Raw genomic sequence first — 16,625 nt, 5'->3', positions numbered from 1 at the left:
AATCGCACACAGAATGCCGTAAGCGATTTTGTTGTGAATTCTGAGACACAAATTTGTATATATATATAGTAAAGTAAAATGTAATGACATGTCTCGCAAAACAGAAAACCAAAAAAGGTATATCGATGGAAGACAACCATATATACGTATTTCTGACTATTTGTTGTCTTCAGTACTTCAGTACGGTGCAGCCAAGTTAGAAAAGGAGCATGTTTACTTAGGAAAGGATCACTATATATATATATATATATATATATATATATATATATATAGTCTTATTTAAGTAGCGGTTTTGACTCTGCAGATTCTTAGCAACCTCTGCCCTCCTGGCTCGATCCCGAAAGTTACCCAGTTCAGGGCCATCTGGGCCTAAAGAGAATGAGGGCCATGATTTAAGTCTGTTTTTCATGAAAGGGCTTGTGAGGCGTATCTTACCACGCTGCCTCAGTGCTGGTTGGTAAGGATTCGCTTGTGCGTTCCGATTATAAGGCCCCGAAATCCGCTTTTCACCCTTCCCCTTCTGCTATATTTCGTACTCTCATAATACGCCATATATTGCCCGGGGATTACGCGACTTATGTCTTCGTGAAAGTAGGAGGTAGGATTAGTTGGCAGAACTGGCTGACTTTTTAGATCAGCTGTGACCCATTCATCACTATCAATTATGAATTTATCAGATATTTTAATGGTTTGCTCTAATGGTTACGAGCAAAAGAACGACTCCTCCGATACCTATACCAACATTTAATCCCCAACCTTAATTTATATATATAATAGCTGTGGTTATATGACAACGTCGTTTTTGTGAAGTATATGATAAAAATACCAGTGAAAAATTTATGGGTCTAATGAGAATAAATACAATATATACCAAATAAATAAATACCAAAAAAGGTAGTAGAAACATTTTTTGTTCCATAGGTTATCGATACCAGAAATACTAAGAGGTCACCAGGAGGTAACCTCCCAGTAGAGTTTATCCCGGACAGAGTGACTGGCAAGGATACCAGACGACCAACCCCTCAGATCCTCCCAGTAACAATCTGGGTACTACATGCTGATTTAATTTATGATGTTGCTACGTCCTGATCTAACTATTACGTTAGGTACTCAAATTTTCTAACAGTCTATATACAGTCTATAACGATATACAGAGTATGGAGATCCATAGCCTACCATTTGTTCTTATTTTTTCTAATCTTTTCTCGAATTTTTTATTTCTGTAAGTTTCTTACTTGTATATTTTTAAATTATTCTTTAACTTTAGTGCGGTCTTTAATCATCGTCGTCCATCCACGTATTGAATTTTCTCCTTTCAAGTTGTAGATGTTTGTATAAAATGTTATATTAAATTATGTTTGCCCATAAACCTTGGGTATTAACTTCTACTAGGTGTTTTGTCAAATATTGTTATCAGTAATAACAGATATTCAGTGAAAAATTTCAATGAAAATATTTAAATCTTAATAATGTATGATCCTCGAAAGAACGCCAATGGACAAACACTTTCACCATTTATTTTGTTCCCAACAATATTTTTTTATTTTAAAAACTGGTTCCTTCAGAAAAATCTCCATTACAAATAACTAAAAGCTGTTAGAAAGGCAATAAATAAAATAAATATACTAATATACAATAAAAACTTGCATAAGGAATGTCCCACATAACATAACCAATACAAACGAAGATAATCTATGTGGCATATCCGTTTCTATTAGCGAGATACAATAAATAATTTTCTTGTAACTATCTTACATTTTAACCTTCTCTTTGACGTAGCTTTTTATTACCCTCATGTTAACATAATTCTTCCTTCCTCTATGTCTTCATATTCCATTCTAAGTTTCAGTAATATTTTCATTTCAGTAAACATTAGTTTCATATAATCAAACCTCAGCAGTCAAAACCAGTTCATTTTTTAGATTATTTCCATCATACCAGTTATCAACTTAATATGATATCTATCGGAAAATATATATGAATGCCCATCACCAAACACCCATAACTGTTAGAGGTAAGCCTGACAGTATTATTGCCGATCACAAGGAATATGCATCAATCTCACATGTTTCAGGTAAATAACAATTCAACCCCCGATCATGAAAATAAATATTACTATCATTCTCCAAAGACGTACCTTCGAGTTACCCTTGATAGGAAACTTAAGTCAAATGCGCACCTAGCAAACATCACTAAAGCAATGATGGATATGTGGACGTGGCGTAGTCTTTTCGGCCAAACGTAGGGTCCGAAACCTAAAATAGTCTGTTGGTCATACCCCACTGGAGCCATATAAGCGAGCGGTTTACCCCTAAAAAGACGCTTAGAAACGGAATATACCGACTAAATTTTTTGTTTTGCATTTCTAAAGCACCAAACCCTTTTTAATTGATTCTATATATTTTTCCAAGTTCAAATGCATTTTTTTTTGAATTTTTCCAAGTGGGCCGGCAATTTTTATTAACATATAACTCATAAAAAAAAGCAATATCACCGAGTCGCTTCGGAATAAATGTTTTAGGCGTATCTCATCAAACAAGAAACATTTTTCTCTCTTGATAATTTTTAGAAAACTGCTTCCTTTTCAAATTATTGGCATTTTTTTTAAATGACTTAATTAGTGATTTTTAGGATTTTTTTTTCTAAAAAACTAGTAAATTTGCAATTCTACAAACAGCTCTATAATCTTTAAACATTCAAGTATAAGTAAGAATATTTTGACAAGGATAAATGGTTTTTATCTCGCTGAAAACGAGGACCCAAATATTTCGAATAATGCCTTTCGATTCGAGCTCGAGCAGTCTACCGGTAAGTGTGTAGTGTGTACAGCGGTTGCGGCAATACAGGCGCGGCTCGTAGAAATCTTTATTTGAATTTAAAATATTACACATATTACTTAAAATTTAGTTAGATATTTTTAATTATTATTATACCCAAATATATATATATATATATATATATATATATATATATATATATATATATATATATATATAAATTCTTTAGTTACTTGTACCTAAACGTACAGTAATTTCTTAGTTATTCGTTAAGAGACTCTTCCACTGAATAATATGGTCTTTCAGATAGATACGCTTTTGTCAATTTAAGTTGTAGATTTAAGTTGCAAAGGGAGATGGTTGTATAATTTTTTTTGCCGAATATAATATAGATTTCTTTACTAACTCAGTGGACGCAATCGGTATCTGAATATATCTTTATAGGATAACGCTACTGTCTTATCCACGTAAGTAAATTAGAATCGGGCCAGATTTTTATTTTAAGTAGATCGGAAGTTATAATTGCATGAAGAGTTGCAATATTAGAGTTCCTCCAGGTGATACTGGTATCATCAGCAAAAAGAAAATTTTTTTTTATAAAGATAAGATAAAGTAGAGGACCCAATACTGAACCTTGTGGTACTCTACATACAATGCTTTTGTGACTAGAGTCAGTAACATTTGCTGTAACTAGTTGTTTCTTATTCCTAAAGTAAGATTGTAATCAATTCAAAGAAATACCTCTAATTCCGTAGAAATTTAGTTTTTTTATCAAAATGTCGTGATTTACTCAATCAAAAGCTTTGGCATAGTCACAAAAGAGAGTGTAGTACAGAAAATATAGCATCACTGGTAAAGTCTCTCAATAATTTTGGATAGGACCGGTAGTAAGGCGATAGGTCTATAGTTGCAGATATTCGATTTTTTACCACCCTTATGAAGAGGAATAATAATGGCTGTCTTTAGGCACTCTGGAAATATACCTTTTTCAAAGGAATCATTAATTAGTGGGACCGGGACTTCCAACACATTTTTTGGGAGATTTAAGAAAATTTTTATGGATAGTCCATCAGTACTACAGGAAAATTTGCTTTTGATACTACTGATTGTTTGGATCAGTTCAGATTTACCAACTGGTCTTATAAAAAATAAATTCGACAGCTCTTTTGAATTTGGGAGATAGGAAATAGGATCTTGTTGTGGAAAAATAGTTGCTGTTATATTTTTATTCACATTAACTAAGTATTCATTTAGATTTTCAGGGATTGGAAAAGAAAAAGTGTTTATTTCCATGAGATACGCCTAAAAAATTGATTCCGATATGATTCGATGTATGTAATTGTTTTTTTTTATGTAATTGTTAATTACTGACCCACACGGAAAAATTTAAAAAAAAATGTAACTTTCAAAAATATATAAAATATAGAAATCTCTAGAAGTGCGTTTAGGCTATTATCGTCTTAGCATCTAAAACTTGGTGACCTGGACAGAAAATGGGGAAAAAGTTTTCCGAAAATAGAAAATGTTTGTACGGCATTACGTCGCAGGTCATTTTTTTTGTATTACCTACCAAAGTTATAAATGCCTTACAAATATGTTTGGCCAAAAAGTCCTCCCTTGAGTGGGAAGTTTATCTTACCTGTGACTTATCTGTACCGATAAGAATTGACGGCATGGTTTCTAAAGTTGTTATTACATATTGTAGTATTGTTTTATACGTGATGCATACTGGGTCAAACTATTCATTAAAAATCTCCCATGGGCTTGTAGTCTAACACTAAAAACTCAGTTCTTAAGTAACTGGCGAAGGACAAGATAAATTTGTGATAAATTCTAACGCATAAAGGAATTGTTGGTCACGATATTTAACAGTGTTGCTGTAAAGTAGAGTAGAGATAAGATAATAGTTCTTAATAATGTATTTAAGACATGAAAAATACACGTTAAGATGGTTTATCTTTTTTTAGGCAAAAAAAATGCAAGAATAATTTTTTGTTACAAATAGAATAAGGAAAAAAATTTATTTTTATGGAATGAATAAAAACTTACCCAAAATGTACTTAGATCCTAGTTTTTGTAGTTTGCAAAATTGATAGTAGCAGTAGAGCACAGCTAAAGATCTAATTATTGTCATAACTATGACTTCAGCGGCATTATATTCGGCCTAAAAAAAAAAAAAACATTTTTTCAAATTTGACATGGTGATATTCTTTCGTTGGTTCATAATGATTGTATTTTTGTCACTACTCTTTTCCTAAAAAGACAAAAGTGTTCGTTGTTGATCGTTATGAATACGGTACTCATTAAAAGCGACAGTAACGAAATCTAATGCGCTGAGAAATTAATGAAGTAAGTTGTTGCGTTACTTGTCATTAATTTTGTCACCAGATCATTACATTACCTAATTATTGTAGAAATCTATAATCTATGTTATAAAACACTAAAGAAAAAGTCTTTTACTAGAGTGTCATGCATTTTTGGTTATGCGCAGTTAAACGGAATAACAGGTAAAGTATAAAAAATGCCCCAGCAAAATATCAGCAACAGTTTAAAAAGTTGCTCAGAGCCAGAGCTCTGTAATTTCAAGGCAACCAAATCTTTGAATAATTCGAGGATGGTACTTTATGCTGCACACCATACTGCTGATGCATATATTATTGTTGGTTTTTTCACCTTGCTATAAATACAATATAGCGTCTAGTTTTAAATTCCACAATTTCACATTAGTGCGTCTGGCAACCATTAAGGTAGTTACCGCCCTTTTGGTTATTTGTTGTGTTCGCTGACTCCAAGTAAGTCTCGAATGTAATATAATCCCATGGTACTTTACTTCACTCACCAAATTTATACTTGAACCATTCAGTGTTAGAGGCCTAATCCCGCTAAATTCCTCCTTCTGGGAAATTTCTTGATTTTGAATTTCTGATGTTATTTCCATTTCTGAGCGTGCCATTAAATTTCCTGTAGACTAAAATAAACAGGATATCCTCATACCTCAAGATACAATGTCTGTCGTTGTTGGGTCTAACTATCAACCCATACTTGACCAGATTTCAGAGAAGAGGAGATAAGACTCCCTCATGTAGACAATCTGGTCAGAGCTGAAACTGTATCCTCAAGTAACCTCAGTTATCCATATCGACAGAACTAGTTTAGTGTATGAAGATCCTTATTTCTTAAGAAATGTTTGTGTTAAAACGAAAGTCACCATCAAAAATTTACATGAATCAAGGAGCAAATCAATTCTTTGCTTTGTATTAAAAATCTCTTGGATTGGTTCTGCTTATGTACTGGTTCTTATTTTGTTGGGAGCGGTAATGAAAATAAGGTTACTGTCAATCGAAAGCAGTAAATAATGATATATCTAGATATCATTGTATACTCAGATTTGAATTGAATTGGAATTTGATTAAAGAGAGGAGCTATATAAGGCGACGTAATATCTATCTAGCCTTAAAAAGACGTCTTCAAAACTACGAATTGGTCAACATATGGCATTAACGTTAATGGCACCACGTTAAACCATCTCAGAATCGTTGATGCCATCGTGGTTATAGCGAGCACATTCGAGGAACTACAAATTATGATGCAGGAACTCGCAGACAACTCATAATACGTCGGCCTAAAAATGAATATGATAAAAACAAAAACAATGACAAACACAGATGACCCCAGACGGATAACTATAAATGGCAGTGAGATAGAACAAATTTATAAATATATCTACCTTTCTGAAACTTGACAAAGAACGGAAATCACTAGAAGAGCAAGACTGACATGAGCAGGATTTGGAAAACTCAGTTGGATACTTAATAACCTCAAAATACCTTAATATTTAAGGAGCAAAGTGTTCAATTAGTGCATCCTTCCTATCATGACATGTGGATGTCAAACCTGGACAATAATATAATAGTCTCCCGTTTTATACCGCTTCGCGGCTTTGGGAGTATAGCAGGGTAGTCTGCTATATCTAGGGCCTACGGTATACAAGAAAGGTAACATGGCCAGTGCTACGCTTCAACCGCCTATTATTACCCCTGGTTTTACCCAAGGTACTCATTTTATTCAGGCTGAGTCGACCTGGGGCCTATAGACATTTTTAAAAATGTCTAGTTGTTCTTGCCGGCGGTAGGACTCGAACTCCGGACCACCGGCATGCGAGGCAAGCATCCTACCGCTTGCGCTACGCAGGCCCTACCTGGACAATAACCAAGGCAAATATGAATAAACTAGCCACCACAGAAAGGGCAATGGAAAGAGCAATGTTAGGTATGCGTCTGACAGATAAAAAGAGGAACGACTGGGTAAGATCATAACAAGGGTCGAGGATATCACACAAAAATTGCCTAACTCAAATGGAGCTTCGCAGACCACACTGCTAGACAAAAAGACCAACGTTGGAACGCCACAATACATTGCACAAGAAGAAGACCACATATGAGATGGATAGATGATATAAAAAGAGTAGCCGGAACAAGTTGGAAGTATGTTGCTCACAATAGAGATCGATGGAAGGATTTGGGAGAGGTCTATGTCCAAAATGGACGACAGAAGGCTTGCGAGGGATTAGTGAAATGAGTCATATACCAGAACGTTTAGTAGACGTAAATTGTAAAGACATTGTTATTAAAGTAGCGCGATTTAAGTGTTTATAACGTTAAAAACTTAACAATGTTATTATTTTCTTATTTTATTCTTAATTTTTTTAGATTTCGTTCATTTGGTAACTTTCTTTTGCTCAGGTTTTATCTAAAAGGTTGTCCCTACTTTCTGGTAGACAACAGAAAGTAGAGTTGGATTTGAAAATATTTAAATGGCCTTTCTTGGTTAAATATTTCATTTTTTGTTATAATTCACACCCATCTTATTTTACTCTTATTTTAGGGGGTAAGTTTTTACTCTTATTTTACAAATATTGACTGTTGATAAATACTTTCAAATAAGTTTTATTATTATAAACGTGGTTTTCGAATTTTGTAGCAAGAATAGCAAGAATTTTGAAGCAAGTATATGCTTAAGTAATTTATCATTTTTATTATATATGAATGTCCATGCATTTTCTCTCTAATGATATATTTTTATACATTCTGTAGTATATTCGTAAAGTTAAGCATAACCACGATTTCAAAGTTGCTGAAATTAATATTAGCTGCTTCATTTTATGGTTAATTCCTGTACTTAAATTCTTTTCTGGAATATTTCATCCTTTATCAAAATTTCAAAATCAACATGTAAGAACACTTTCATCCATCATAAATTTCAACATGCAAGAAATATTTACCTGCAGTATGAAATTGAAATAATAGTAGTTCCAGGAAGAGATATATCGTTTATTTTACTTTGATATTTTTGTAAAGTTATGCTTACTTTTGTACAATATTAAAGCTAGCGTTCTACTGTGATGTAAATTATTAAATAAATAAAATAATACTGTCAGGTCAACGTGATTGTATCATATGAATGATTCTATTTAATCTTTACTCAAACCCTTAATTAGGAACGCTGTGGAATGAATCTATTATTATAAACGTTCAATAATTTCTCGTTAATAATATAGGATTAGTGACATTGATCATTCGTATAGAAAATTTGAAGGATTATTACCAAAATAGATAATACTTAATAATATGGTCCAAATCAGAATATAAAAATACCAAAATTATTATATCCAAGAAAAATATTATCTTCACGGGAATCAACAGAGGATTAAATTCTAAACAACTTTTATTTCATAGAGTTTTTTCAGTAAATTAATACTGTTTTGAGCTATTTATGGTTGAAAACAGCGAATTTTCATTGAAAAATGTCACATTTTTTAACGGTTTTTCATGAATAACTCAAAAAGTATTCCTTTGATCGAAAAATCATGCAAAACAAAAATGAAGCTTATGAAATAAGAATGAGATTAATTTTTTACAAGATATTCTAGATACAATACAAAGTGAGGCATGGTTGGTGAAAGAAGACATTTTTTTACGAATACTTGGATCAATGTATTCAATGTTAAATTGTAAGAAAAGGGTTGATTTTTCGGGAGTAATGATATTAAAGTTTTTTATAGCACATGACAAGACTGTTAAAATGAGCACTACAAAAAGTTATTTGCTTGTAAACTGAGTAAGTTACAGCTTGTTAAAGATGAACTCTTCGAATATTTTAAGCAAAAAAAGGCAGTATAATTAGTCTAATATCCACCAGAATCAAAATTAATCGTTTTCCTTCTACAATACATTTTTAGAGTTCTTCATTAGATCCAAAAGTTTGACTGGAGCTACAAAAATGTAGTTCTTTTTCAATAAATTTTCTCGACTTTTCTTTACCATGAACTTCTGTACCGTGAAAAACAATGCAGATATCACCGATTAAAATGGATGTCTTGGTGTGAACATAGTATCGAGTGCTTTAAACCTTGATTTTTAAAAATTGAAGGGTAATTTGACTTTTTAAGGAACCTAGTCTTGTAGCCCTTGAAATTACCTTTCAAATGACTATGTATACATATATCAAAGCTTAAAAATGAACTGACTTATTAAAAAAAAAACCAATGATATTTTTGGGAGATAATATTATGAAACGTGAAAAAGATACGTATTTTGGAGCTCTCACATATCTTAGTACGAATAATAGTTTTGTAGATGAATATCTCGGCACCAACAAATAATATTGAGTGCTTCGTACCCTTATTAGCATAGGGGTAGTTTCTAAGGGTTAAAAAGTTGTAACTAAAGAAATAATGTTTCATTAGCAAGGAACTTTTTATTGATTTAAATACATAAGTTTAGAATTTTAATGTATGTAAAACTATTTTTACGTTGTAGTCGTCTTTAAGGGTTGAAGAGTTTAAACTAAAGAAACACCGTCTTATAAGTGAGGAATGAATTTTTGGTTATGTAAACGGAAAATTAAAACATTTTAAAATATAAATAGGCTATTTTAGTATTTTTTTTTGCATAAATGGGCGCTTTCTAGGGGAGTAAAAATTTAAAACCTATGAAACATTATTTCATATATACAGGGTGTTTCAAAAAAAGGTAACCCCGTCTCTAGGGTAGGTAAAAAACTGAAAAATAATTGGGGTTTGCTTAGTAAAAAATTTTTGTAACGCCATCCGTTTTCAAGATACAGGGCGTTGAAGAAAAAAATTTTACGCATTTTTTATGATTTTGCCGAAACTACTGGCAACATTGTAATGAAATTTTATACGAATATGTTTTGGAAGCTGATACATCCCATGAATTTGTTTTTATATCTGATTCTCATAGAGGGCGCTAGTTACACGGATCGTACTAAGTATTAGTCAATATAATTTTTTAAGAGTATAATTATTAATCAAAATTTCAAGTAAACTTAAACATCATTCAATTTTACACTACAAAGGTACTCTTGGTAAAACTCGATACTGTATACCGTTTTCGGAATATTTTGATTTGAAAATTATGAAGTAATAATTGATGCTGGTAGTAATGATAAAGTTCTAATGGGTATACCTCTATTTTCTCCAAGTGTGCCATGGAAATCTGACATTTATTGATTGTTATGACGATAAATCAACAATAATTAGAGTTTTGAAACCTTGTTATTTATAAAATCAAATCAAAATGTACTCAAATGTTGAATACACTGACATATTATTAACCTTAGGCGAATGTTTAGGATGTTCTAGTGCAGCTGTGACACGTTATGCAGAAAAGTTTCCTAGAAGAAACTTACCAAGTAAAAAATCATTTAGAGCCGTTGAACGACGTTGTCGAGAAACTGGGAATGTGAGACCAAATAAAATAAATTCTGGTAGACCAAGAACAACAAGAGCAATTAATAAAGAAAATAATATTTTAAATTTACTTGATCAAGATCCAACAGTTAGCGTAAGGAATATAGCAAGACAAATAAATACTTCTTCTTCAAGTACTTGGCGGATACTGAAAGAACAGCAATTACATCCTTATCATTACAGACAAGTCCAAGAGCTCTTGTCAGATGATCTACCGGTTAGAGTGGATTTTTGTGAAACATTGCAACAAAGGACAGCTCACAATCCAAATTTTTTTAAATGCATTATTTTTACGGACGAGGCCACCTTTACGCGACAAGGTATGTTTAACTCCTATAATGCACACTACTGGTGTGATGAGAATCCACGAGTCAAAAGGGTATCACATTACCAACACTCATTTAAAGTTAATGTTTGGGCAGCAACTTTAGGTAACAAATTAATAGGTTATCATATTCTACCTGAAAATTTAAATGGTGATATGTATCTTGATTTTTTAAACAATTCCTTATTCGAGATATTAGAAGATTTAACGCTAAACGAGCGAAGATCTTTATTTTTTATGCACGATGGAGCTCCACCACACTTTGATAGAAGGTGTCGTAATTGGTTGAGTAATCATTTTCCGAATCGATGGATTGGTAGAGGTGCAGAAGCTCCGATTTATTGGCCTCCTCGGTCATGCGATTTTAACCCTTTGGACTACGCAGTTTGGTCGTATATTAAGGAAAAAGTCTATGCTACAGAGGTACTATAATTGAATTTTATTTTATGTTCTTAGTCATTAATTTAATTTTCTTCTTGTGAATTTTGTTTAATTACTAACTATTTTATACCAGCATCAATTATTACTTCATAATTTTCAAATCAAAATATTCCGAAAAGGGTACACAGTATCGAGTATTACCAAGAGTACCTTTTTCGTGTAAAATTGAATGATGTTTAAGTTTACTTGAAATTTTGATTAATAATTATACTCTTAAAAAATTATATTGACTAATACTTAGTACGATCCGTGTAACTAGCCCCTCTATGAAAATCAGATATAAAAACAAATTCATGGGATGTATCAGCTTCCAAAACATATTCGTATAAAATTTCATTACAATGTTGCCAGTAGTTTCGGCAAAATCGTAAAAAATGCGTAATTTTTTTTTTCTTCAACGCCCTGTATCTTGAAAACGGATGACGTTACAAAATTTTTTTCCTAAGCAAATCCCAATTATTTTTCAGTGTTTTACCTACCCTAGAGACGGGGTTACCTTTTTTTGAAACACCCTGTATATATTTCATATACAGGGATGAGTGCCTTAAGAACCGGCAAAATAACGCAAAAGATAGAAAACATAATACGTTGTGAAATAAAAAGAGATGCAAGTAGTAGAGGTGAGAAATTATCGATATAAACCTATAATTTACTTTACATTACATTAGATCTATCGAAAGTTTCCCACCTTTAGACGTTAGCTTATGAGCTGGTTGACTTCAGTCATAGTAATACGTATCACGTAATGTAAGTAAAAACAGTTCAAGTACGAGTATGTTTTTATCCAAAATTAAAGTATTGATCAATAATAAACTGTGATTTGAGACGTCGCATACACTCTTCTCAATACAGAATTATCATAGCTTGTTATTCTGTATTTATCAAATTACTACTAATTAAACTGTTTACTTTTGCTTTATTGCCTTCAATCAGTTTTTACTTTATGCGAAATTTAAAAAATGTTAATGTTCGACGTCATACTTGTAATATTATGACTGAAGTCAACTAGCTCATAAGCTAACGTCTAAAGGTGGGAAACTATCGATAGTCCTAATGTAATGTAATGTAAATTAGAGATTTCTATCGATAATTTCCCACCTCTACTACTTTCATCTCTTTTTATTTCACAACGTATTATGTTTTCTATCTTTTGCGTTATTTTGCCGGTTCTTAAGGCACTCATCACTGTATAAATGAATTGTTATTGATTTTAATTCATAAGTTAGGCAATTTAAGTGGTAAAAAATAATTTTTTAATGTTATTTACGTCATAATTTCCTATTATTTCCACGGTAATTTTAACCCCTTAAAAACAAAAAGCACACTTTGCCAAAGATAACTTATGCAAAGAAGAGTACAATAAGCTTAAATCCAAATTTTTCAGTTAAATACATCCATGCAGTCCGACAGAATTGAAAGGTAAGGTCCTATTTTCCGCCCGAGTTACTGGACTAATAACGTCATTCTACAAAAGGTATTATTCCATATTCGGACACAGAACACCAAATGGTAACTAATTCACTGTAAAGTGGTTTCTCTACAATAACATACATGGTTTCCCAACCCAGCAATTCGAGTTGATTAGTGATTTATATAATTCATAAGCTGAACGTGACTTTCATATAAAAACTATCCATGCTTTAAAGAATATTCATCTTTAATGTAAAGTTTAGTCGCTGTTTAATTTGAATGCGGTTTATCTTAATCATAATCATCATCATGTAGCGCTACAACCCGGGATAGGTCTTGGCTAACTGTACATTCTTTTTCAAATTGTTTCGGTCTTCCATCAATCTGTAGTCAAATGGGATCTTCATTTTTTTGAAGATCTGATTGAATGGCTGTCTCTCTATCACATTCTGGAACTCCAAGTCTTATTCCGATGGGAATCTCCTCCCAAACCAGTTTTAAAAATGTTTAAAGTAATTTTTAAAGTAAAGGTAAAGTCTACGTACGTCCACTAGCATCAAGTGATTGGAATTTAATCACCTGGACAATATCATTATCATTATAAAGATCTATTATCTTGTAATATGTTTGTAGTCATACCGTGGTAAGGTGCAAACATTTTTCTGGGTATATTTCTTTCAAATCGTCTGTTTTTCATTTGCTTTCATTATTGTCCATGTTTCGCATCCATTAGGTCTGATAATGGATTTACAGATTTTGACTTTTGATATCATTGTTAAGGTTTTCAATTCTACAAGCTTATCCAGTGCGTAGAAACAGCAGCTTGCACCCTGTTTCTAATTTCTTCAGTTATCCCTTTTTTATTGATATGTTTATTTTTTAAACTCACAACTTTTTGTATAGTGCTTAAAAAATCTGTATTTTTATTTTTTATAAACGTCTCTAACGTCAATCCTAAGGGAGTTATGACAAAAATAAGGTTGGTCCATATTTTTTTCAGCGACAAAAAACGTGAAAATTACCCCCTAATTTTTTTTTTCCGGTTTTTTATAACGTTTTCCGCCTTTCGGTTCCCAGTTTCCAGCTACGTCGGTCATTCCATTCGCCAGGGTAAAGGTTTCTTTCCGACATTGCCTTCTGAATGCCGCCCAGCCAGGATTGTTTTGGCCTTCCTCTCTTCCTTCTTTCCCTTGGCGTCCATTTTAAAATTTGGTTTGGCAGCCTGTCGTCGTCCATTCTTTTCACATGACCATACCAGATCAGTTGTCTCCTTTGAATTTCGTCAATGATGGTTGACTTGACTCCCATTATATTTCTGATATGGTCATTTTGTATTCTATCAAGCCTTGATTTTCTAGCTGATCTTCTCCAGAAGTCCATTTCCAATGCAAGTAGGCGTCGCTCAAGGGATTTAGTAAGTTGCCATGTTTCGCATCCATAGAGCACTATACTTTTAAAGATGGAGTTAAAGAGGAGATGCTTTCTTTGATTTGATAGTTCTTTTGACCATAGCATCGGGTTTAGGCATCCTATCACCCTTTTTCCTTTCACGATTCTTTGCTCTATCTCTTTTTCGGTGCGCCCACTCTTGTTGATTGTTGTTCCCAAATATATATATTCCTCACAGTTCTTGATTGTTTCATGTTCGTTGACCATTAGATCTTCTACTTCATTCCCGATGCATAAGTATTGCGTTTTGTTTCTATTTACAGAGAGGTCCCATTCTTTATATGTTTTAAACAACCGTCTCGTCATGAATTCTAAATCTTCCTTGTCTGCTGCCACTACTACTTGGTCGTCCGCAAAATGTAGAGTGTATAATGTTGTATCGTCGTCAAGTTGGATCCCCATTCCTGAACATGATCTTCTCCAGTGTTTTAGTGCTTCATTTAAATAGATCTTAAATAGTATTGGAGAGAGGCAGCATCCTTGTCGTAAGCCTTTTGTTACTGGAAATTCTTCTGATAAGGTGTTGTTTAGTTTGATTTTTGATGATGCTTTATTGTATAATTGTTTGACTGCGGCGATGATCGTGCTATTTAATGAAGATCGTTCAAGAGACTGCCACAGCTTTCTCACAGGAATCGTGTCATATGCTTTTGTGAGATCCACAAATAAAAGATGTATTTCCTGGTTTCTTGTAACTTTCTTTTCATTCAGTTGTGTTAAGGTAAATATGTGGTCTACGCAAGATCTTCCAGCTCTAAATCCTGCTTGCTGTTCAATTTCATGAGGTTCGTATTCTTTCTCAATCATGTTTTTTAAGATTTTACCAAACAGCCTGCTAAAGGTACTGGTGACAGAGATACATCTGTAATTTCCGCAAATATCTTTTGGACCTTTTTTGTGAATTGGAGTAATCCATGCTTCTTTCCAACTATTCGGGATTTCTTCCCCATTTAAGTATCTTGTGAATAGCACTTTAAGATAGCTTATTAGTTTTGGTGTTCCGTTTTTTAGAAGTTCTGCTGGTATGTTCTCCGGCCCGGATGCTTTGTTATTCTTCATCGATTTAAGCGCTTGTTGTATTTGTTCTTCTTCCATGTTTACATATTCACCTTGTACTCGTATTCGTTGAGGTGAGTCAGTATTATAAATATCTCTGTCTTCATTCAGTTCCCTTGCGTAATGATCTTTCCATGTATCTATCTGGATGGGCTGTATTCGACTTTTATTTGATGTGTCGGTTTTCAGGGTTTTTATTAATTTCGATGCCGCTGATGATCGCGCTCCTCCGATGTAACAGTCAACTTCTTTACATTTTGCATCCCATGTTTCATTTTTGTTGTTCCTTGTCATATCTTTAAATATTCTTTGCCGTTCTTTGTATATTTCTTTATCTTCAAGATTCTTAGTGTTCAGCCATCTTTTGTACGCTTCCTGTTTCTTATTTCTTTACTCTTCAAGCTGTGTATTCCAAGTGATTTTTCCCGCTGATCTGTGGACTGTTCTGGTTTCTTCGCCTAGAGCTTCTTGGGCTGCGTGGTGAATACAGTCAGTTATATGTTCGTATAATTGGTTGGTTTCAGCAGTTAGGTATTCCTCGAGTAGTTTTTCATTTAATCTATTTTGGTATAAGATTTTAGTGCTATATTCTTGTAGGCTTCTGACATTATATCTCTTCAGATTTATATCAGTTCCTTTTGGAGTGTTGATGCTTTCAACGTGTCGGTTAAATGGAATCAGAGTCTTAGCCGCAACCAAATAATGGTCAGATCCACATTCCTTACCCCTGTAAGCCCTAGTTTCCTGGATGTTTAATTTAGTGTTTTGTTTTGTAATGACATAGTCGATAATAGATTTTATGTTTCTACTGTCTTGGTGCCAAGTGTATTTATGTATATCTCTATGTTTGAAATAACCGTTCCATATTCTTAGCTGGTGTTGTTGGCATAATTCAATTAGTCGTCTACCATTATCATTTTCAGCCTCTTCACCATATCTTCCGATTACAGGATCTTTCTCCCTTTTTCCTACTCTCGAGTTAAAATCCCCCAGAAGTATTATTTCTCTCTGGTTTCCCACTTTTATAAGGGTTTCGTTTAGTAGGTCATAAAATTGATCTTTTTCTGCTAGATTTGCGTCATCGTTTACACCATATATTCCTATAATTGTTAATTTAATTAATTAATTAAATTAACAATTATAGGAATTAAGTAAGTATATAAGTTAATTTTTTTTTAATTAATAAAAAAACCCCCTAATTACGACCCTAATTAAGATAATCGTTACACCTTTACAATTCACTTTATTAATGTACTTATAGTGAGCTCAAGAAGTTTGACTAGTTTAAAATGCTTAGTTTTGAAGAAAATTGAGTTTGAGGTGAGAAGAGGATTTTTGTATTTTTACAAAAAATTCCTTTTTTTTCAAATAAATCAAAAACTACACATAGAACTAT

The 16,625-nt window shown here is 32.9% G+C and overlaps 1 protein-coding gene across 2 annotated transcripts in view; it reads right to left on the bottom strand.

Annotated features, from left to right (window-relative positions):
• The window catches only part of Hmgcr (HMG coenzyme A reductase), a 206,248-nt gene that overhangs the window by 43,156 nt on the left and 146,467 nt on the right, over positions 1-16,625 (bottom strand). For both annotated transcript variants that reach the window (XM_072545430.1, XM_072545431.1), the window contains one exon: positions 4,827-4,941. In XM_072545430.1, coding sequence (XP_072401531.1) covers positions 4,827-4,941 — 115 coding nt within the window. The remainder of the gene's footprint in view (positions 1-4,826; positions 4,942-16,625) is intronic.

Source organism: Diabrotica undecimpunctata, chromosome 10, assembly GCF_040954645.1.
Source record: "Diabrotica undecimpunctata isolate CICGRU chromosome 10, icDiaUnde3, whole genome shotgun sequence".
In the NCBI taxonomy this organism is placed as follows: domain Eukaryota; kingdom Metazoa; phylum Arthropoda; class Insecta; order Coleoptera; family Chrysomelidae; genus Diabrotica; species Diabrotica undecimpunctata.
The sequence above is the reverse complement of the archived record's forward strand: the minus strand, read 5'-3'. Positions and strand labels throughout refer to the sequence as shown.